The sequence below is a fragment of the Siphateles boraxobius genome, unplaced genomic scaffold, assembly GCF_051911475.1.
Source record: "Siphateles boraxobius isolate OS27281-9 unplaced genomic scaffold, OSU_SipBor_1 41, whole genome shotgun sequence".
Lineage (NCBI taxonomy): Eukaryota > Metazoa > Chordata > Actinopteri > Cypriniformes > Leuciscidae > Siphateles > Siphateles boraxobius.
In genome coordinates this window covers 18,679,427-18,703,601 of record NW_027509042.1, presented here as the reverse complement: position 1 = coordinate 18,703,601, position 24,175 = coordinate 18,679,427, and the positions used below count along the sequence as shown (strand labels likewise).

The 24,175-nt window shown below is 36.3% G+C and overlaps 2 protein-coding genes across 3 annotated transcripts in view; one reads left to right on the top strand and one right to left on the bottom strand.

Moving 5' to 3' along the window:
* Window positions 1–3,855: 3,855 nt before the first annotated feature.
* Window positions 3,856–24,175, top strand: part of cunh1orf146 (chromosome unknown C1orf146 homolog) — an 84,393-nt gene continuing 64,073 nt past the window's right edge. The window contains exons 1-5 of one of the 2 annotated variants that reach the window (XM_077198848.1): window positions 3,856–4,007; window positions 4,192–4,282; window positions 5,807–5,978; window positions 6,275–6,353; window positions 6,568–6,811. In XM_077198848.1, the coding sequence (XP_077054963.1) occupies window positions 3,948–4,007; window positions 4,192–4,282; window positions 5,807–5,978; window positions 6,275–6,353; window positions 6,568–6,678 (513 nt within the window). In that variant the 5' untranslated portion in view covers window positions 3,856–3,947 and the 3' untranslated portion in view covers window positions 6,679–6,811. Of the gene's footprint in view, window positions 4,008–4,191; window positions 4,283–5,806; window positions 5,979–6,274; window positions 6,354–6,567; window positions 6,812–24,175 lie in introns of those variants that run through there. The other variant, XM_077198849.1, reaches the window with a different exon arrangement.
* Window positions 4,927–13,402, bottom strand: glmnb (glomulin, FKBP associated protein b). Its single transcript, XM_077198831.1, has 19 exons — window positions 13,230–13,402; window positions 12,810–12,929; window positions 11,983–12,093; window positions 11,369–11,477; window positions 11,008–11,245; window positions 10,206–10,308; window positions 9,935–10,113; window positions 9,567–9,620; window positions 9,435–9,465; window positions 9,240–9,329; window positions 8,893–8,934; window positions 8,724–8,797; window positions 8,495–8,579; window positions 8,255–8,364; window positions 7,721–7,778; window positions 7,409–7,544; window positions 7,219–7,310; window positions 7,037–7,127; window positions 4,927–5,933 (listed from the first exon to the last, which is right to left on the bottom strand). The coding sequence occupies exons 1-18, from the start codon at window positions 13,266–13,268 to the stop codon at window positions 7,041–7,043; spliced, it is 1,758 nt and encodes a 585-aa protein (XP_077054946.1). The 5' UTR covers window positions 13,269–13,402; the 3' UTR covers window positions 4,927–5,933; window positions 7,037–7,040.

Here is a 24,175-nt window from a genome sequence, read left to right as displayed (position 1 = left end):
CATGACAACATTACCTTTGCTGTCTAACACATTAATGGTTATGTTGTCCATTTTGTTGTGTGTTACACAGGGTAATCCAGGTTATTTATATATCCTAAGGAACCATGGGACCATAGCCGACACCTGTTGCATTCATTATTACTAATAGTTAGCAACAAATGCAATTACCATTTTAAGTCAACCTTCAGTTTTGGCTCAACATTAATTAGCAGTGATTTCCATTGTTTTCGTGATTTAGTGATTTTAAGTAACTTTATGTATTAACCATGGTATTAACACACTTTTGAGATGTGTGTATAAGTGGTGTTTTGGACAAGATAACATATTGGATATATACTTTAGCAGTTTGACATGGGTGTTTCTGCTAATGCAAAATGATAAAAGTTACCTTTAAAAAAATATATAGGCTATATTCCCTGCTGGGTATGTTTTTTTTTTTAGCAACATGATTTACATTACCCTCCACCTGAGCTCTTTTTAACATTTGAGACAAAACACCATTCATTTTCATATGCAAAAAAAGCACATTTCTGTTGGATTTATTTTGTGATTTAGACCAACTCTTTGAAAGTGAACAGAATGTTGTCCTGTTGTTAAGTTGAAGATACAGCAAGTTGTTAGCAGTTTGTTAACCACATGCAGGTGAAGTATAAACACAGCAAAATAAACTAGAGAATATGAAGAAACCATATGAACAAATGGAGGAACATGATGTAGCCTATTATGCATCATTTGTATATGAGCATACATTTATAACCACATTAGATTGTATGTTTTTAAGATTAACATTTGAGTTATTAAAAAAAGCTCATTTGAATAGGTTATGCAGCTGAATAGGCTACTGTAAAAGGTTTTATGAAAAATAATGCCAAATAAACATACACAAACCCTATAGGCTTTTAACAATAAAGTAAATACAGTAAAACAATATTTAATAAATATGATTTATAAGATGAAGACGACATTAAAACGTAATGAACTGTTTTAAAAGTCCATATATGAGAATTTCTGGAACTGAATTCCTCGCAATAAACTTGAAACGCACGTCATCGGTGTTGTCAGTGAATCCGGCCAATCGTGGATCAGTTGTGTCGTCATCAGAACCTGTGCAGCCGCTCTTGAGAATCTGCGCTGGCTGAATCCTGCGGCTGCTATCGCATCGCTCTCGCGGTACTTTGATAGCACACGTCACAGTCATGTGGAGTCAGCGCTGCATCAAGTCGGACAGAATTTCTAACCGGCATGCACTGCTTCAAGTCTGCCGCCGATCGGTCTGCGCAGAGCTGCATGAAGTCGAACAAGCCTTTAGACGCTTCATTTAGCCGTTGTCACGTGACGTGGGTGTTTTGAATCACGCTTCGGATCAGTGTTTCGAATCATCTTTGCTTCGGGATCTCGCAGAGCTTCGGAACGTCTGTTTCGCGCCAGCCATCCTTAATTATAATCACACTGCAAGTTTTACATTTATTGTCCACTTGATGGCACAATAGAGCAAATGAAGCACCATGAAGCTTCGGCACATGAGTGAACCAATTGGGTGGAACGCTTCAATGCTTTATGAAGCTTCATCTCGCCATCACTACTTCTCAGTCATAGCTACAATTTCATCGAATATACAGAAATTAAAATGAGAGGACTTACTTATGGTCTTCCCATTGCCTTCAGAAGATCCAGATGATGCAACTCCCTGTTGAAAATGTGTCTTGTGGAATATTCCAAGTTTTTCAGAGGGGGGGGGGGGGGGGTGTTAGGATAACAGGACAGAGTGAAAACCCGGAGACACGACTAACATTTTTATTTTATCTAAAACATTAGTTAAAATATTTTTTTCTCATGAAAAAAAACATTTTAAAGCATAGATTGGATATAAAGTCACACAACAATGTAGGGCTGCAACAACTAATCGATAAAATCGATTATAATCGATTATGAAAATCGTTGTCAACGAATGTCATTATCGATTAGTTGGTCTGCTTACGTCACGGGGAGCGTTTACTGGTACGCACACACGCGCAAGGTCTCTCTCCCTCAGGCGCTCTGCCGAGCGCGCGCGCTACACGGTTTGGAGCAGTCTCTTCTGTCTCGCATGCGCGCTCTTGCTTGCGCGCTCTAGATTTTCGAGCATTAGTTTGAACTAATTCGCGGGCATCAGGGAGCCGCAATCAATATGCGGGAGACTCCCGGGACTTCCGGGATGTCTGTATTTTGTCTCGAGCATCAGGTTGTGCAATCAGTTCGCTCGCAACGTAAGTGATGGATTAAAATAGCGCTACCGCAGAAATAGGTTAAATTAAAACGGTGTTTACAAAGTGAAGCATTAAATACAAAGGCAGTTAATAACAGCAGCAGTAAAATATTGTTTTTTAGTCACTGTACTCAGTGGTTTTCAGCGAATGCTTGTGCACTAATGCATAATTTCTCCTGTCCTTTACTCAAGCCTGTTAGCTTGCTGGGTAACGTTACCTCCATTCCGTTCTCTTTTTATAGCATTTGTCTACTAAGTTTTAATTGTTTTTCAAACGCGATCTACTGCGGCTCTACGTTCACACAATTGTTTTCAGTCTTTCTATATTTATTTAATCAATTTATCCTTATATTATATTCTTTTATATATTATATATATAATATATATTATATTCTTTATCCTTATATTCCTTATATATAATTAATTTTAAATAAAAATTAAATGAATTATATATTTTAGATGTTTTTAGTTTGTTTTTAGTTCAGATATTCACATCTGAACAACATGTCTGTGTAAATTTGTTTTAACAAAAATTGTGTTAAAACATAATATGTTGGATATCATTTTTTTAACAATAATCATGTTTGTCAACTTGCCATCAGCAATTATCATTAAAAACAATGCAAATATTGATATTAGTAAAACTCAATGTGTGGCTTTTGCACTTTTTAAAGTACACTTTTACACATAAATACCCTGATTTACGGTTTTATTTAGTTATAATAAAAAAAAAAATCTAATTTAATTTCTATCCGATTAATCGATTAATCGAAAAAATAATCGTCCGATTAATCGATTATCAAAATAATCGTTAGTTGCAGCCCTACAACAATGCAAACCAAACAAATTAAGATTTCTGAAGGATTTTAATCATCATATTTCATGGTACATTTTAGAGATAGAGAGTGGGGACATGCAGAAAATGCAATTTTTTAGTGTTCTATGTAGTTTTTATTAATGTTTTTAATTATACATTTTAAATTTGTAGTTAGCTTAATGTGCAGGACATTAATAATAAAATGTATTGTAGAGTTAAATTTCATGCAATTTTATACATTTAATGTCCTGGGGACATAAATGTCACCCTTTCGGTGGAATGGCTCTCTGGCGCCGACTGTGCGTCAGTTGACGGACTGGTTAAAACCATAGACATAATAAATACATAGACACCCTATTGGCTGCTGGAGCGTACGTCAATGGCGCCGCCATATCAAGGAGGGCAACTTTCCCATACCTCTCATTATGGGAATTGAGAAAAATGCATGTTTTGTGCGCTGCGTGGGCTGTACAAGTCGCCACACAATTGAAAACAGGTCTCGGGGAATTACCTTTCACAAACAAGACTGACATTTTTTTTGGTTGTATTTGGTCATTATATAATTAGTAATAGAAACGTACACCACATACAAACCACTGAAATCGGCTGATAAATGTAATCGTTATTATTGTTTTTATCCAGGAAAACCGCAGCTCACCCGTTTACTTGCATTTGTTTACAGAGCAGTCTTGCCCTCCGCAAAATGGCGGACACGTTGACGTATCGCAGCAACGTTCCAAAGCGGCCAATAGGGCGTCTATGTATTTATTATGTCTATGGTTAAAACCTTCTTCTTCTTCTTCTTCTTCTTTTTTTTAGGCTACTTTGTTGAAGAAAACTGTTAGTTACGTTATCGTTACTGAATATCAAGCCAACAAACTGGAAATGGCAAGCGATACCAACCCTTCTTGGAAAACAACCGTTATAATCAGCACGTCACCTCAGGTTGGTTTTCCGTGTTTACGTTGGCAGGCTACAGCTTGCTGTTACATTATATAGTTTGTAGTTGCCATAGCTTTAATTAAAATATTTTTTTTTCTGTTTTAGATTGTATTAATTTGACTTATTGACCGACTGAATCACACTTAATTATGCGCGTATCTGATTTTATTTTGTGTTGTCTTCGCAGTGTGATGAACCTTCACAGATTCTTGCGCAGCAGCACAGGATTCGCCGCTCGGACAACATTCTGTCCTCTTCTTTTGTTTTCCCCTTGTCAGGTAAAAAGTAACGTTCGTTAAACTTCATCGGTAAAGTTAATCCTTTATAGACGATGTCCTACTTTATTTTTTATTTTTTCAAAGTAGTAATAACGAACGAAAACTTGTATGCAGCAGCATTGCAGCTCAATGTGCAGAAGCTTCCGCTAGTTCAGAACTGCTGTCCTGCCTGTATATCACAATGTAGACCAATCAGCCTTGCAACAAAATGTAATAGGACAATGCCAACTGTGACGGAGAACATGTAACGTTACACGCTGTAAGTTCGAACTGACATGCGCTTGGGAAATCGTAGTCGTAGTCCAAATCGCTGCGAAAATATTCGAGATAAGTTACGTGGGAGGGATAAATATTGGATTCTCTTACACCTTTTTCACTGTGGATAGATCTTTGTTAGTGTCTAATATTGATAGTAAACTTTGTAAATATTTATTATTATTATTATTATTTAAACGTAATGCAACCCATGTAGAGTGCTCCTGCAGTGATGACAATATTTCTAGGCCAGCCCGGAAGTTAGCATCGCCAAAAACTTTGATACATTTTGAACCCTAAATTCAGTTGGCAGAAGGACGATAGTCCCATTTAGCCACTTGTTAGCAATGCCTTTTTCAAGACAAAATCAAATCATCAAAAAACTCGAAGGGGTATTACTGATATATTTATTTTATGTTGTAAAATAAAATGTGAAAATGTCTTTGGTTAAAAATATTTTACCATAGACCTTATTTCTGGCATTTAACACAATAACAATTACAAAAACCTATTGATTTCAGCTGGAAGTGCTAAAATGCTAACTTATTTCTGTGGTTTGGCCAATTGGCATACACTACAGAACTACCGGTATGTTGTTCTCTCTGTTAGGAAACCACTGAGAAGTTCAGGCAAGCACTTACACAGTTACTAAAGTACTGACGACAGAAGTATTGTAGCAAACTCCTAGAGTTTGATATTTTATTCGGTTAGAATGTTTAGAAAAGTATGCAAAACATTTTTTATTTTTTAATCAGTTTGGCCTAATTAGTAGAAAGCCAAAAAGAGAACTATTCAACACTGTTTTTTATTAAGAACTCTTTTCACATTTCCGGAATTCTCAAAAGTGAAGTCACTAGTCATAGGTGAGTAAACTTCTACAGCCAATATGATTTCTAACACTCTCATTTGTCCCAATATTAAAAGAAAAAATCCACAATAGCCTTTCCACGACTTTCCAAAGCAGGAAAAAAATAGAGAGAGAGAGAGAGAGAGAGAGAGAGAGAGAGATTGATTATGGCAGCCAGAAGGGAAAAAGATGTCAAATTTCAGTTGTAGAAACACCCTTGCTGCAGTGATGCCTAGTTTTTTTTTATTTAATGCCAATGATATATTACTTAAAGTTTTGTAAATGTACATAAATAAATACAAAATTTAAATATAAAAAACTACATTAATGAAGTTAATAACTGATGTGGAAACACAGTCTGTGAAAATAGATTCCAGGTGTACGCTGAAGAGTTGCCTTCTCTTCACTTTTCTGTTGCACAGGTACGGCTTTCTTGCTGGTCACACTGGAGGATTTTTCCGCTAAGCTTGAGAATACAGAACTTTTTGAGAGAATTGAGAAGTTTATGGAGGTCCATAGAAACAGTTTTCTTCTACTTCAAGCCCCAGTCTATGGAAAAAGAGAGTGGGACATATTCTCATCAGTGCAGAACAGGTGCATGATCAATTAAAGTCTACAAATGTACAACATTATTTTGAAAGCATACATTACACACAGCCAAACAGTCAGAATTCTAGACATGGCATCTAGAGATTCATTCAGACTCATTGAATAAGATGCCTGTGTGGCACAATTATTTTCCAAAGATGATTAATAATAAATAGCTAATGAACACACTGTGTTGAAGAGCTCAGCTCTGGCCAGCAGTTACGAATGTTTTATTTTGGGGAAGAAAAAAAAAAGAATATGTAATAAATGGTGTAATTCTGATATTTTAATTTTTGCAACAGATTCCTTGGCTGTAACCTCAGGGTCATGCCCGTGCATAGTACTGCTGATGTAGTGAAGGGAATGCTGATCATCGCTAAGGTAACCTGTGTTGTCTTGCACTTCAGTTTGATTTTGCTTTATTGTTATAATTTTCTAGTAATGTCTTTATTTCACAATGAATGCTGTCTAGAGGTGAATTTTTTTTGTTATACTATAAAAGTATTTATACTAAAAAAATCATAATTTATCTTCCATATATAAGAAGTGTATTAGCATGGTGCTTGCAAAAGGTATAATGGCCTTTTTATTCCAGGCCACAAGTAAACCCAATGTGGAGAATTTGAGAGATCAGATGTCTTTGGCTTGTACTCATATCGTTGATCATAGCTCAGTTTGGGGGATGCTTCAAGAGATACAGTTCTAGTGATATTTATGTTCATGTCCATTTATTTTCTTAATGTTTGCTATACTTATTTTTAACAGCAGATGTCAGTATTGTTTCATAGTAAGTTGTGTAAAAACTGTTAATTGCCATTCCTATTTTGTTCATATCCTTGTAAAAAAAAAATTCCTTCACAATAGCAAAATAGTTCATAAACCATTAAAAAACAAAGTGTAAACTTAGCTGGAAAAGACTTCAGAGTACTAATACAGTATTGAAAATATAGATTTTGTAGCTCTCACATCGTTTTTTTATCATTGCAAAATGCAGCATGGTACAGGGAACGTTAAATAAATAAATAAATACATTATTTAGTTCAGACCACAGTAATTGTGCCCACTTGTTCATTTTTGACTCTCCTCAATGATCTCCTCTATACGAACCACAAGACTTTCCATTAAGTCATATGTGACCAGGGCACACTGCAAGACCTGCAAATGATATATTTAGTGTTATGTATGACTTATTGTCACTATTTTTAAACTGAATTTAGATAAGTCGTAGGCCTACTGATAATCTAACCTTATCCTGTGCCTCGCGTGGCATGCTGCCAAGTGTCTCATTTTTCACAATCAAGCTCTGAACTGATCTCTTCCCAGAGGCCTCCTTAAATTCTGTGGGGAAACAAAGATGTTACTACAAGTCATATTCTATTTTTTATCACTACATAATATATACATTTAACTGAGAAAGAACACAAAGCATGTATTACCTTTAGCCTTGATCTTTTTATCCTCTCTAAGTCTTTTTAACTCTTTTCCATAGTATGATTTTGACATGCTTAGACATACTCGTAATAATTTTGTGTAACTTTCTGCAATGTGGCACAGGTCTATCCATATTCCAGTCTGAAAATAACAGGGTGGGTATTAACAGAATTATTAATTATTATCTGTTAATTATTAACAGAACATGATGAAAATACCATATTATATATATATATATATATATATATATATATATATATATATTATACACACATATAGTATATTGGTGTTTTGACAAACTGTTATAAAAATCTTACGGAAATTTCTCTTTCCTTTATCAATAAATACCGCAGGAGACTCAGAGACTCCATGACCCTTTAAAAACAATAAAGAAGAAAATATTAATATGGAAAAATACAAACACAAATATTTCTTATTTCTTAGTCAAAAATTGTCTTTAGATATTTGAAGCAAGGCCTAAGTAATTTATCAGGGACAGATTATCCAGACAAGGTATGTCAATCACTCAGGTTTTAGTATCATTTTAGGAATGACACAGGATCTGCCTCAAATTTTGGACTACTCACCATCTGTTCTGCATTGTGGGATCGTGGCAGTAAACCTGGACTATACACTCATAAATAAATTATGGTTAGGGATGGATTGTATTTAGTTAGTAGGAGATCTAACATTTAAAATAGAGACAGCTGCCATATGTTCTGTGCTTGGGTTACGATTCATGTCAATGATTTGTTGATATGAAAGTTGATTAGATCCATCAAGATGCAGTTATGTGCATTCAGTGGCTTGTCCTTTAGTAAAAGCTTTGTAAAAATACAGGACTTGTTCACCTGTCCATCCCATGTAGCAGGTCAGTTTCGTGGCCCTGTGGGAGAGTGATGGTGTCTCTGAGCAATGAGATGAGCCATGTCCCCTCAAACCAGCCATCCTTATAGGCTGACTTTAATAACAAAAGAAAATAAATATTTCTAACATCAGTGATTCAGAGTTGATAACAATCGTATCAATTGGACAAGTGGACATTTAAGCATGTGATTCATTAATATATATCTGATTGTTTTGTACACTACCTTTCTGCACAGTTCCACTTGATACCTTATGTTTTTGATGATGATACTTTCTACCCCTGCATGATGGGTAGTATTCATGATGCGTCTTAGAGCATTCACAAAGAAGAAATAAGCAATTAATACTCAGCGATGTTCTGACTTTTTATATTGACATACACCAACAGATTCCATTCAAATTTTGATAGTTAAAAATAATTAAACATAGATTCAAACTATCTAGATACCATACCTGAAAAATGTGTGCTTTGCTTCACCACTAAGCTTCTCAATAAAGAGCTGGAACACCACAAGACTTCTTGCTCTCTTAATGAAAGAGTTCAAATGACAGCAAACAATAAAACTGGCTTTAATTCACATAGATCAGATTTACATGCAGGTTGTGTCTCATCTATACTCACCAAATGCTGGATAGGACAGTCAATCATAATTTTAATTAAGTTCTGTGAACAAATAACAAAAGTTTTCTTGTAAGTTAACAATGTCATTAAAAAGTAAACATTGCTGAAAAGCACTTTTGATTTCAACAGGGATTCACCAATTATTCAAATTCTGGGGAAAAGAAAAACTGATGGTACCGATATATTGTGTATCCTTAGTTTTCACCCACATGTAATTATGTAGGTTTTAAGAAGTGGGGTGATGTTTATTTCAGTTTTTAACATACACAGTATAAAACACAATAGTACATTTCAACTCAAAATGTATTTGTTTTGTTTATTCCATAACAATACATAGTGTTGCATACCTGTGGAACCTCATGAAACGGTCTCAGCTCTAAGAGCTCCGCTGGAAGACTGTAGTCTGTTACTCTTTCCAAACTTTTAACATATAAGTCCTTAAAATGCAAAAATACAGCGCTAGTAAGTTACTACTCAGTACTTAAGTATGTACATAATTTTCGGCACTTGTATTAACTATTTTTGGTGGAAGTTCACTTTACCAGTCCTTTCAAAATCCAAGATTCATCCTTTCTGCATAGGGATACAAAGCAGGAAGGGAAGTTGGACTAAATACATGGTACACAATGTTGGCTTTTTTTTTTATTAAAATAAAAATTGCATTGTGTACACACCTACTCAACAGAAGATTGATGTATTCCATATTGCACTGCAGGACGAAAACAGGGCTGAAATAAAATGTCAAATAAAACCTACGTAAAAGCTCTGGTACATTAAAAGTATACCAGTCATGTAAAACATTTTCATAAAGACACTGTTATTGTGTAGCATAAAAAATAAAAAAACAGAAGCTCTAAACCCTTTTGGTGTATCTGAAGGCCTGAGCACAAAACAAGATTCTCAAATGAAGGGGATTTTAAACTGCTTTTGCAATCCCATGAGATCTGTGGTCTCAACAGTTCACACTCTTTGAGTCTGGTAAACACATGGCGAGAGGGGAAAAAACACATATTTAAAGTTTTTAGGTCTAACTGTAACTTACCTAAAAACTGCAGGAAACACTTCTATGGCAATAAGCTGGACAAACAGCAAGTAAGCCATGCAAGCTCTTGATTCATTTGGATGACAATCACCTTTCTCCAGTATATCATCTTCTTTCCCCCTCAAAGGATCGTAGAACAGCATTTTTGGCAGAGACTCTTGGATCTCTGCTAAGATTGCCTAGTATTAGAAGCAAAGAAGCACTTAGAAGGTCATTCTTTTTCCAAAAGTACCATGCCTAATAGTACCAAGGTAATGACTGATATCATTACCATTATTTCTGTGGCAAAATTCCACAGTGGTGAAATTTCTGTCATGTTTGCCTCTCTGTCCAGCTGAACTTGGAGGAGAGGTTCGCTTAGACTCTTCATGCAACTGAGCCATTAGAGAAAGAAAGAAAATTGTCAAGAATTAGGTCAAATATTGCCTAAGATCATATGCTTATAATCTATGAAGGGTAACATGTTTCTCCACGTTGTTGCTTAAATGACTGCTAATTAAATTTGCAAAATGTTCACTCACTCTCTGACAACAGGCTATTTTTCATTTAAGACAAATTATTGTTTATTCTTATTTAGGACAAAACTGAACATTATCCAAATCCATTAGTTTTGAATGCTCAGACATGTGCCTATAGGCATCAGTCTAGGCATCAGGGGTAAGATTTTGATAAGATTTCTGATAAGTTTTTTCAGACTTTTCACCTGTGACAACGATCATATTTTCATTTCATCAGTACTTTTTGTTTACCGATTACTCTTGTTTAGAACCAAACCGACTAATATTAAAAATAAAATCTATTAACATAACAATACCAACTGCAGCACTGATATACAGTATGACAGCACTATAAATGCAGTATAGTTAGATTTAAATTGAGAGGATTACTTCTATCATTGGTATATAGTGTCATATTGCCCAGCCCAGTAAAGCTGTAAGAAACATGTATTGTGAAAAGCACAATACAAATAAACTGACTTGACATACTTGGATGAATGGCTAATTTTAGCAGTACATATTTTCCATTAAACAAATATTGTGATTGCATTAGTAAGAACAGGTTTGAAAACATACAACTTCAGAAGAGCAGCCCTTAGTTTGGTGGACACTGAGTTTGTGTCTTGATTCTTGGCTTCCTGTACAAAGGGTTGTACAAAGGTCAGTACTGCAGTGCAGCATCGGCAGAGCCCATGCACATCTTCCTTTTCCTGTTTGTGTGAGTAAGGTACAGGCAGTTTTGAAATCTGTTTCTGCAAAGAATCAAGGGCCAAAGCCAGTCCATGGGCCTTCGACTCGCTCATTCTCAACAGCACTAGAAAGGGAAAAAACAGGAAATGTGTTCATTCTTTATAGTTGCAGTAGAGGGAGCCGTGTTTGTTTTTGGCTTTTATTTTAAGTTATAAACATGCTTTTTATACTGGTTTAATTCAGTTACCTGACTGAATAAGAGGCATGAGAACAATTATGGAGTCTGAGATGGCATTTGGATCAGTGTTCTCCACTTGGTGAAGTAAAATATCGAGCAGTTCTTTCACATTGCAGATCTGCAATAGATGTTATGCTTATGTATTGTCATCATCTTATTATTCCTAGTATTTAAGAACCATATGTGACCCTATACTACAAAACCAGTCACATGGGTAAATGTTTTGGAAATCATATGAAAACTGAATAAATAAGCTTTCCATTGATGTAAGGTTTGTTAGGATAGGACAATATTTGGCCGAGATACAACTATTTGAAAATCTGGAAACTGAGGGTGCAAAAAAATCGAAACATTGAGAAAATCGCCTTTAAAGTTGTCCATTTATGTTCGCGATTATGCTGCATTTACGCAGAAAAATAAATGGTTTACATATTTACGGTGGGAAATTTACAAAATATCTTCATGGAACATGATCTTTATATCCTAATGATTTTTGGCATAAAAGAAAAATCAATAATTTTGACCCATACAATGTATTGTTGGCTATTTCCATAAATTTACCCGGGCTATTTGTGACTGGTTTTGTGATCCAGGGTCACATATTTGAGTAAGCACAATCATACCTGTACAAGTTGACTGAGGATAGCTTGACAGTGGGCAGGACTCCGGTCCTTTCTCAGCACTTCATTCACCAGTGCAGGCAGTAAGCCACTGCCCATAGACCTTAATATGTGCTAGAAAGACATTTATCCTTTTACATTTTTATTTTAAAATAAACATTTTTGTATTTTTTATAATTTTTGTATGTATTTGCATATGTTGACCTATATTCCTCACATGCCTGAAATTGATTGATTCACAATCATTTTCATGACAATTTAGCATTTGATGGATACTGGCTGTTATTATTTTGAAATCTGTCATTTGGAAATATGGTGTATATTTGATGCATTTAAGCTCTGCTTTAAAACCGCTATGGCGTGTTATTTAGTATGTTCTACATGCATGGAAAAGTGGAGCAGTGCAAGAAATTGGTAAATCAACAGCACTTAATGGAGTGCTGCTCCTGAGAGGGCTTCCAGTGAAGCAAGAAATCTGACTGGTTCTCCACTAAACTGCATTCCCACACCCAAGGGTCATAGCGCCTGTCAGTTTGGCAGAAGGACAAAGTGGCGGTTTAGTACAGATACAGCCCATCAAAGTCTCCCAATCCCAGTGGATTAATGTCATAAAAATGAGCCCGGGATATATCTGTGATATATCTATATGTTGTGGCACCATGTCTGTCTCTTAAGGATACCTTCTTGTTTGCAGTAGTGTGTTATAGAATCTGAGTTGATGCAAAAAGCTTTAAATGATAAAATGGGTCATAAATACTTTCCAATGCCCTCGAATACCAAGATCTTAAAATGAGTTTTTAAAAGCATTATGCCAATGCTTCCAGATTTACCTGATTGGCCTCCTCTTTTATGAAGTCCAGTAGTTGACTGCTGTCACCTTGGGCAATGCAGGTACGACCAGCTTTCAGAAAGAGCTCATGGTCCTCTGGTTTAAAGTCTTCTGTTGTTCTCTGAAAATGTGGACTAGAGTCATTGTCAAATCTTTGATTTAAAAAACAACAGAACAATCACACTGTAAATTGTCATGTTTATGGCATTCAAATGAATAATAACTAACAAATGCACAAACTATTCAGAGCATATTCGCTCTTGCATGTTCCCTTTTTGTTATGCTCTTTACAATCATTATCATAATGCATACTGATTTACACATATTAAATTTATGCTTGATATAAATACAAACGCAAAACATTTATAACAAATTGAAAAGGCAGCAAAATAATATGACACTTAATTTTCTGTTTCCTCACCCATCTTTGAACTACATCCTCTAGTTGATTCACTGCCATTTTCAGAGCTGGTCTTTTCAAAAGTAGTCCATACAAGTGACTCTTCAAGGTCAGGATTATAACCGAGGCTTTTCTGCTCAAGATCTGAATGACATCTGCAATAAAAATTCAGCACAAAAGAATAGGATAGCTAGGTTTACAATGGAGGTCAGAATGTTTGAAAAGAATCGGGCACGAGGCAATCTGACTGGGGACCCTTGTAAACCTCTTAGTAAGCATTGCAGCTGAGTGTCTGCTAATAGGATTAAGAAGCAATCTAAAATAGACAGACAGAAGAACTCTCTCAAAGGCCCTGGAAAACAGTCATGAGATTTCTCATTATAATTTACAGTCAATTAATATTTACTCAAACAAATTCTATTTGTTCAATTGACTTTTAGAGGTTCCAAGTATAACTGGTTAAACATTTCGCTCTCATACATATGATTATACAGAAGACCATGCTGACTCATAATAACCTTAGTAGACTGCTCTCAGATAAGCCCTGGCGTTATTTAAACAAGTCATGCCATGAAAATAATGAAAGCGCATCAGAAATTGCTTAGTTAATCTTTGGTGAGCATGTGTGTACTAACCCTTAGCTAAATCCCTAATAGGTCCAGCATTGCTCCAATGGACATGTAACCTGATATGATCCATGTCTTTGACTTCCTGCATGGACAGGTATTGTAGACCCTGATTTCAGGTGTATGGAGACAAACCTGGTTTGAGCAATATGATTTAAGCAGCAGCTGCAAAGTTTGCTCTGTCTATTACAGTGTGGTGAAAGGCTTTAACAAAAGGCACAATGTAAATATAACAGGAAAGGACAGGCTGGTTGCCTGTTAGCTTCAGATTTGCCCGTGGCTAATTGAAGACTGCTGATTTAGTGTTTTGACAGTGAACAGACTGTGTGTAATGAAAGTCGAAGTGCAAAAAAAAAAAAAAAGATCTCTCACAGTTTGCTGACAGACAAACAGGTTTGTTGTTTTTGCGTGGTCAGCCCATATCCTTTTGCACTCAATGGCCCTCATTTATCATTCTTGCGTAGAAACGGGCGTATATGTTGGCGTAAGATTACGCTTACACTCCTCTCACCGTCTGATTTATGAAGCTGTGCGTACCTTTGAAATCCAGGTGTGCGCAATACCTGCCCTTGATAAATGCCGCGGCTGAAAACGATCGTCATTAGAAAACACGCCCCTATATATTCAAGTATCCGCTTCCCCCACGCCCTCATTTTACGCCATGGCCACACGGAAGACGGCAAAGAGGAGACACTTCTCTGGAGATCGAGACCATCACCATCATGAAAAATTATTATTAAATCAAACAACAATATTGTTGATGATAAATTCAAAGTTAATTGTATTTTTTTTTCAAAACGCTATAAATCCATCCATTTTTTGTCTAAAAAAACAACAACAAAAACAACAACAAGAGAACATGCAACATATAATCAGGGACTCATACTATAAATTAATATAAATTAAATAAGTGCAACTGCATGAAATAAATAAAAGCCAAACAAAATTAATAGTAAAATAAATTAAATAGTAAAAATAAATATTTCCAATGTCACGTTCCAATATTGTCCACCACATAAAACAAATAATTTAAAAATAACACACAAAAACGTCCTTAAATACAACAATGTTAAAAATACATCCAAATCATTTAGTAACACATTTAGGCTAATAAGTAATTCGTGCCGAACTTGAAAAAAGTAATAACAATATTCAGGCCTACTATTAGGCTACGTGTTGTAGCCATTAACTAAGTGCATTTAGTTTCATATTTGTTAAAAAATAATAATGTTATTTTTTCCCCATCTTTGTTGATTATGAAAAGTGAACATAGGCTTAGATAGGATGCGCAATATATCGGGAGACATGCTCAGACATGATTTTGGCCACTTAATTAAGTTTTGTTTTGTAGAAAGCCTTTCTTTAAAGTGAACTTCGATTTGTATAAATTGTATCTTAATTTTAATATTTTTTTCATCAACCAATTGCCTGGATTTAATAAATAAGAAGCAAATAGCAGACAATATAATCAAGAGTCATGACATGGAGGCGCAGGCGCGGTCCCTTGCATTGCACGTGAACTGGAGCGCATCTCATCACAAATTAACCGAAACTCAGTATATGCCTCACAGACATGAGAAATATATCTATAAAGAAAGCTTGAAATGTCTTTGAACGAAACAATTATAAATGAAAAGAAATAGGCTACTCTCTCTATAGGCGCGTTCACTACAGAGATGGTGATCATCAATTTCATCTTTGCAGACACAACACTAGTTTATTAATAGAAATAAAATACAAATGTATTTTTAAAAATGGTGTTTATCGTGTTTTGGAAAAGAGCTCCTCATATCTTTTAGTTTGTCAGTGCGTTTTGTGGTGTTAGGAATTGTTTTTCTGCGCATTTCCGCACTTACTCAAAACGTGCGTACATGTACACCACCTCCTGACCTGGCGTAGGATTTGAGCGTGCCGTACGCCAACGTCCATATTGATAAATATCAAAGTCACCGTGGTTTTGGGTGTACGCCAGGTGTACGCTGGAAATTTGGTGTACGCACTTTTGATAAATGAGGGCCAATGTATGTTCACAAGGTGTTGCAAAGGGAATTTGAATGTAATTATTTAATTATATATTAATATAGCATGGAATGAAGTACTTTTTTTTTAAATGTCAAAGAAGCAGATATTATACTGACAAATCAGTCATTCATTTGTAATTTTGATTAACAGACAAGCCACAATATCGCTTCAGAATACACTGTAAAAAAGTGATGACAGGCAATCAATATCTTTAGGAGCAATTTCTTCCTGTTCAGGCCCTTTGTTCGGGCCCTTTGTTCGGGCCCTTTGTTGGTGTAACCTTATGTCACCAAATTATTTCAGATATTAAATAATGTTTGACTTGACTAATTTATTTATATGATACCACATAAAACAAATTAATATAAAATATTTTAAAAACATTTGCTAGTTAACTAACATTTTTGGCTTTGCATTTAGTGAGAAAGGTGTGTTCTGTACACTGCTGCCTTGGCAGAAGTATGATGACATTTGTATACTGTTTCTGGTGACACTTTTGAGTATTATATTTGTAATATTTTTGCATGAGATGCACTAAATTCACTTGAAGCCTCTTTTATGCAGCATTTCTTTGAGTGTATGTGTGTTATAGGCCTGTCCCAGGTCACTACTATCATATATCCATGTATTTTTAATAGGGAACTGCAACAGGACAACAAAAGTGTAACCTGACTATCTGATGGACACATCAGCTTTTCAAGCTTAGACTTCTGAACGAAGAGAAATAAGGCATTATGTTATATTTAATAGTTTTTATTTTAAACTTTTGCATAAGGAAAGCTAACATTAAAGATTATGAAATTATATAAACAACAATCATATCTCTCAAAGTATATTTGAGTTTAATGCACCTTCCATCACAAACACATACTGTGAGACACCTATGCTTTTTTGCACTTGCTATTCTTTATAATGGCTTGTTGACAGAACTGTACACTCTCTCACTCTCTTGCCTATTTCTTGGCAATAGAGTGGCCCTGAAGGCCCCTAGAGGCCATGTCTGGAGCTGAAGCTGTCTGCCAAAATCCCTCCCTAAACCCTAGCGAGCATGTCAAGAAAAACTGTGCTGTTTAGGGGTCACTCCCTAGAGTCTGTGCCTTAGCTTTCACTGCCTTGCCTACAGATGGACTTGTGCATTTGATTTGCAACAGTGCACTTTATATGGACATGGCTCAGATTTTCCATTCCCCATGATTTGGTAACTGCAGGAAGATTAAAAAAAAAACGAAACAATAAATATTAGATTAATGGAAACTACTCAAGTAATAGCTATAAGCCCCTGCGTGAACCTTTACCATACACAGAGGAGGGATCAGAGTCAAGTAAAATCAGCTAGGCCTTTATGTATGGTATATCGTAGATAACAAATTAGTGTTTTCCCTTAAGTTAACTCCCTTATTTAAAACGTGCAAATGAAAACATGCAGCATATGTTTTTATGTGCTCAATCTTCAAGGGAGAAGCAGCATTTGTAAAGCTAAAATGGTAGATCTAGAGTGTTGCCAGAGTGACTGGGATCATGAGGAGGAGAAAACAACAGATCCATACAACCATACAGGTGCTTCTATTGCCGATGCCTGCTTGTCCTTTTGTAAATCGGCATTTTGATGGCGATTCCCCGTGTTGAGTTGTTCCAAATCAATACGTACAGTGTGTGAACCTTAATTGACAAGGATAACGCTGGCCTCTTTTCTGAAGGAGAGACACGCTGTCTGCCTTTGATCAATACCATGCTCACCAGCACGACAGAGTCCACTTGTGCGCTCGGGTACCCTGTGTCTTCATCTCTGTAGGCAACCCCCAATGGCAGAAGAGGCTGGGATGTTACATGTGAATAGGCTGTCAAAGCAATTTTGTCAGTCTGCTCATTCTCTGGTGTTTAGAGATGCTGACACACTGTGTACTGGTTCCCATGATTTTATTAAGGTGATGGAAGCTTTTAGGCGTGTTTTTTTTCCACTCTCTCCCTCCCTCTCTCCTTTTATCCACGAGTACATGTACAAGTGTTTTAATTTGTATTCCTCCTGCCAAATACGTCTCTGAACCACCTTGTTTGCCTGTCATTCAGGTCAACAGATCATCAGTTTTATTATTTTTTCGTTTAACTTTAAATTAACAACTTGTGTGATGTATACAGGTGATGGTTTTTATTGACACTTATCGAGTGTCATGTCCTATTATATCCTGTTCTGGACTTTGCCGAGCTGGGTGATATTGGTCTTTTGTCAAATATTTGGGCCAAACTTTTTGACCACAACAGACCATAAAATGTTTCTGTTTCTGCCTCCACCTCACAATATTACTTTAAATCTTACAATGTGGCTATATCCTTAAGTTTATATTCAGCAAGTTTTTTGTTGTTGTTGTTTATTTCATTTTATTTTGTTGGTCCCTTTCACACATTCTGTTGACTATAAGTAACATTGCACCTAAGTGTCTACTAACTCTCATTAGAGTGATAGTAGAGTATTAGTAAACTGGTAGGGTTAGGGTTAGAATAAGCTGTCATTTAGGTGCAAATTTACTTCTAGTCAGTAGATTGTCTTTTGGAGGAGCATCACAATAAAGAGTTAGCAGATATTCAGCAGACAGTTCTACTCTAATATGAGTAAGTTGACATGTAGTTGCAAAGTTACTTCTAGTCAACAGAATGTTAAAAAGGGACCATCAAAATAAAGTGTTACTTTTTTTGCCATGTGATTTTACATCTCGCAATTATAACTGTATGTCTTTCAATTGTGATATTTTTTTTGTTGCATAAATTCTACTTAGATTGTGATTTTATATCTTACATCAATACCATTTTAAATCTTGCAGTGTGACATTATCTTGCAGTTCAAACTGTATTTCTACCAATTTCAACAATATTACTATCACAATTGCAACTCTATATCTCACAGTGTGACTTCTGTCTAACAATGTGAATTTATGTATTATTTTTAAACTTTATCTCACAGTTACCTTTCTCTCTCTCTCTGAGGTTTCTTTTACAACAAAGTGAATGTGATAAATCAGGTAAATATAATTTGGAGGTCATTAGCCACACCTGCTTCTTCACACTGTTGTTGTGCAAACATTTATAACTGGACTGTGTGGAAAGCAGGCTGGAAAAACTCTGAGTTGATTTGAGCAGATCAGGTACTGCTTGTGTTCATTAATGATTTAGCATACAACAGCAGGGAAACGAGCAGGGCCAGTCTCACCTACCCCTGCAACCCAGATCTTTGTCCTCAGATCTCTGTAGTCTTTTACAGTAACCAGAATCAAATGGAAGCAGTCTCTAATTTGGAGCTTAAGATTAATTTCTCTCTTTGAAATATTTAATGTGTGACACATTCATTTTATAGTTATATGTGTAGCTGCATAAGCCCCCAGTTTTATTGTATAAAATAGCTTGAGTCAGAAATAAATGACTAATTACTAACTAATTGTTACACTCTTGTTTAAATTTAATTTACTTATTTCTAACATGTTGACTCTTGTGTTTAATTTTGCCTTTTCTGTTAGTCATGAGACCATTATTATTTAATGCAATTAGATTGTGTGAGATTTATCCACCAAAAGATCATGTTTGCCATATATTTTTAAATAGAGCGGACCCTACACAAATAAACGTTGCGTTAGTTTTGTTAAAGCTTGCTCTTTTGTTCCGTTCACACTTCACTGCCCATCAGAGAGTCAACACCAACCACATTCACACAACAGCAGAAAAACATCACAGCTGTTCCCACATACACCAATACATGAAACAGCCTTTTATCTCTAGTGCTTCAGGAACATATCAGTGTGTCTGAGTTAGTGAGCAAACGTGTTGGTGTATTTTGTGCGTCTAGTGTCAGAATGTGTCTATGGGAGGAGGCTGTGCATGCGAGCGCGTGTGCGTGCTGGACCTCGGGGACATTGGAAGTACTTACCAGCTCACTGTAGACTGCTTGATCTGTTGAGAAGCAGTGCAATGGCTTGATGGTGCTACAGACTGACACATGACTACACAGACCCCGAACAGACATTAGCACAAGCTTCAGCAAACCTACATCTGAGCCTCAAATCATTCATTAAATCAGAACATCAAAAGGAACTTTACTTGAATGCCTCAACATCAATTTTTTATTATTACTGAGAATAAATCTTTTGTCTTTTTTTCTCAACACCACCATCTCTTTTTGCACTCTCTCTCTTTCCCTCTCTGTCTCTGCATATCAGCTTGCCTGCATCCCTCTCTCCTTCTCTCTTCTAGTTTGATACATCCTTTTGCTTTGGCATGGTATTTTGTGAAATGGATCTTATGAATTTTTCAGAGGGGTTCATTGCTCTAGTCAGGCCTGGTTAAGTGGAGGATTGTATCAATTTGCAACCTTTTAGGCTGCATGTGTGCACTTTCAAAAATCAAACTCTTTATAGAAGAGGGATTTATGCTTACCGATAATGATGGACGACTACTAATAATATTACTGTTATACACTCCCAAGTATACTAAAACATTCCCTTACGAAACTCACTTGAACTTTATTTTTATCTTTCTTGAAATGTAGACAAGGGCTTTGGTAACAGAGTGGGGAAAAAAGACTCTTACATATATTTATAGCTTTTAATTGTACTGTAACTGTGCAGCCTGGGCCTGTCTGTCACATTGTATTTGTTTCTGACCAGAAAGCTTCTTTTTGTCCAACCTTTTACCAACATGAATCCTTTTAGTGCTTTTGTCAGGATTCATATGCTATTAGATTACTCTTTAAATGTTGATGAAACAGAACTTAACCGACGTTCTACGGCTAAAGAAACTGCTGCCTAGCAGGATGAATAATGTCATGGAAATTTGACTTATTAATAAGAGTGAGGGTTAGATTTCTGGGAAATGTCAAATGTTTTTTTTTTATGTTTTAAAAAAAAAAAAAGTTTTTAGGTGTAGTTTCCATTCATAATAGTCTCAATCCCATCTTGTGAAACTGTCTGATGTGGAAAACTGATTATCTGACACTAAAATCAAGTGCTATTTACACATATCTAGCAATTTTATGAATATATTGTTTTTATATTTTAATTATATTATATTATTAAATTATATTTTATGAACATATTATTTAAACAAAATTTTACAGGTGCACTGAAAAATCCAACAAATATGAAACATCCCCTTACGGCTCCATTCGAGCGACAGCTAGCATCCAAGTAGTGGTAGTGATATGTAATGCTAAATGAAGCAGATAAACATGTCTTTAAATGAGCAGCAACCTACTGCACCCACCTTTCAGCAGCTGACTAACCCGACTGCGTGCTGTGCTGGGGTTGGTGGGACCCACTGCGAGAGAACTAATGGAAAAGCTTTCAGGGCTTTAACCTGAAGGAAAATGTCAGCTCACATTTGGCCGCTCACCCAGGTCTAATGTCTCCCAATTGTGGCAATCACCGCTGCTCTTACCCATTTTTATCATGACAACACCCCCCCCCCCCCCCCCCCATTTTTATCATGACAACAACCCCCCCCCCCCCCCCCCCCCACCCATTTTTATCATGACAACAAACCCACCCCCACCCCCACCCCCCACACACACACACACACGCACACACACAGCCTTTCTCTGTTACACTCTCTCACACACATGTACTCCAGCCCCATTGGACTCTGGAATGACTGACTTTAGAGCATGCCAGGACTCTGGAGACTTGCCTTGTTAAACAGTCCTGAAAACAACAAGGACCGCAAAACAAAAGTGTGCAGAGTTTAGGCAGTAAAAGCGTGGTACTCAGGCTCAGCTGGGACATCCCAGAGCAGACTGGGAAAATGCTCCCTGTTCCCCTGAGTCTGTGCTGAGGTGTCATGTCAAGCTGGAATAGGAGCAGACAGACACTGTACTCTGATGGCTTCACACACTGTAACCTGATGCAGTTTAAGACAAATCAGACTTTTCTATTGAGATAACTTTTTAATTTTTGTATTTCTTTGTGTACTTATGTACTTAGTGAGTCCGTTTTATTCTCAGTTTTTTAGCATATATTATGTATCCTGTTTCATGAAAAAAGTCAAGTTATATCTGTATAGCACTTTTCACAATGCACAACATTTTCACAAAACCATTTTATTAACTAATGGAATTTTGTAGTTTACAGATTTCATATACAGTACATAAAATAAAGCAAACCTTTTTATCAAGCATAGTTCATGTAATCCTGTTCAAATTGTTCTTCTCACAGATAGTGTGAGGGTCTGTTATGTGTGTCAACCAAATTCCTTATGTTTTTTTCTCCCTTTTTTTCTACTGTTCTTTCTAAAATCATGAATAATTTGTGTCACCAACCTACTGCCTGATGACAGCTGTGCAGTTGTCTTGCAGTTTATTTTTCAGATCAAGTAAATAATGAATCAAGCGCAACAACAAAAGAACACCGTATCTGAGCTCTGTCTCCCTGAGACCTTCCACTGCTCTCCAGTCACAGAGGTGTAGACGCCCTGCATTTCTTCTGTCACCTCTGTTTATCTTTCCAAGTGAGAGACTGCTGTGTAATTCATCAAAATACCAGAATATGTTTCACAGGTGATACATACATACCTTGTTTATGCTTGATTGCTTGCACGATACTTGTGCTTGGGAAATGTTGAAATTATTTTTTAAACAACACACCAAGCAATCCAGATTTCCCTCTTTTTAGATCTCCCCTTTTCCACATGTGTAACACAGTATTGTGAAAAGTGCAATACAAATAAATGTGAATTGAACTGAATTATTCAAGTCAGCAGAGGATGTCATGATGATTGGGAATTTGGAGGATTCCTAGCTAGGATTCAGTCCTTAATATTCTTTTATTGGCCATATAAACCAGGAGAGTGTGCTGGTGATATTTCACTCTTTCATAGATAGAAACATTGTTTGTCTATCATTAAACATGTCTTGAGACCACTGTGGCAGGGTGATGTACTTTTTGTTGATTTGTCCATAAAATGAAAGTCAATGGTAACCAATTATTTCTTCAAAAATATGTTCAAGAAAGTTCAGGTAAACCCCAAGTTATGAGGACAAAATAAATGGACATTTTGTGTGTGTGTGTGTGTGTGTGTGTGTGTGTGTGTGTGTGTGTGTGTGTGTGTGTGTGTGTGTGTGTGTGTGTGTGTGTGTGTGTGTGTGTGTGTGTGTGTGTGTGTGTGTGTGTGTGTGTGTGTGTGTGTGTGTGTGTGTGTGTGTGTGTGTGTGTGTGTGTGTGTGTGTGTGTGTGTGTGTGTGTGTGTGAGAATGAAGTGCTCTGATTACTCGCCACTGAAATTGATTGGGCTCTTTCCAGGACTTCTTCTATTCATATTTGATATGCCTGGAGGCTGTGGGGCAACGGTCTTAAAAACCTCACTGAAATCTGGCCTGGCCTAATGCTCCAAGTTTGCACTTTCCCTCTGAGTGAACTGCAGAGGATTGAAACTGTGGTGGATACTGACCTGCGTAAAGGCATTGCAATCCACTCGAAACAACATCCATACTGCACTCTGTCTACTCTAATTCAGACCACTGTAATATAAAATGATTGTTGGTTTAACTTAAAGTAAGTTACCTGGTTGCCTTAAAATTTTGAGTTCATTGAAATGAAACATTTTAGTTAATAAAAGTCGTCAGGTCACCATTTATAGCGCTTTTTACAATACAGATTTTTTTTTCAAAGCAGCTGTGCAGTGATAATAGCGTTTTAGTCATTTCAGCAGATCTGCGTGAACGGGAATCATTTGAAAATGTTCTCATCTGTATACAAAGAAAACAACTTGTTGTGTCAAACAGAGAAGATTGCTTTAATGCATAGAAACTCAAAATATTATGTTATCTGAACCACATTAATTAGTCTACTTGATTTTACAAAAGATAAAAAGTTGTGATAACAAATCATGAAAATATTTTTTAGTCTAGAAGGGAAATGACGAATTCTGAATGTGAAATGACGGAATATTTGGTTCATTCCAAATATTGTTACTTTCTAAATATTATCCTAATTCCAGGCATGTTCGATTTTCCCTCACAGCAGGAGGACATGTAAATCCCACAACCATGCATGTGCTTATCTCTCTTTTCTCTGGAATAATGCATTTTCCTGTTCCTCTCAGTCAAATCTTCGGGGGTTTAAAATATTCAGTATTTTCGCGGGCCTGAAAGCATTAAGATTTGAGCTATAAAAAGTCAGTGATTTCAATCTTTGATTGTTTCTTCACACTATACCAAAACTTGTGCTTCTAAGTTGTAACACAGAACTAATCATGGCATCTCGAAAAGTATTGAGGCTAGGGTACTTTTGGAAAATGAGAAATAGGCTACAGTTTTTCCTGGCTAATGCAGCGCGTTTGCGTTGT

Bases quoted from the DNA above. Each gene is read 5' to 3' on its own strand.
- glmnb (XM_077198831.1), bottom strand. From the start codon at position 13,268: ATGGCAGTGAATCAACTAGAGGATGTAGTTCAAAGATGG. The intron at 9,466-9,566 runs GTGTGTACACAA...ATCCCTATGCAG, and splicing joins ATCAATCTTCTGTTGAGTAG to AAAGGATGAATCTTGGATTT. The intron at 9,330-9,434 runs GTAAAGTGAACT...TTGCATTTTAAG, and splicing joins CTTGGATTTTGAAAGGACTG to GACTTATATGTTAAAAGTTT.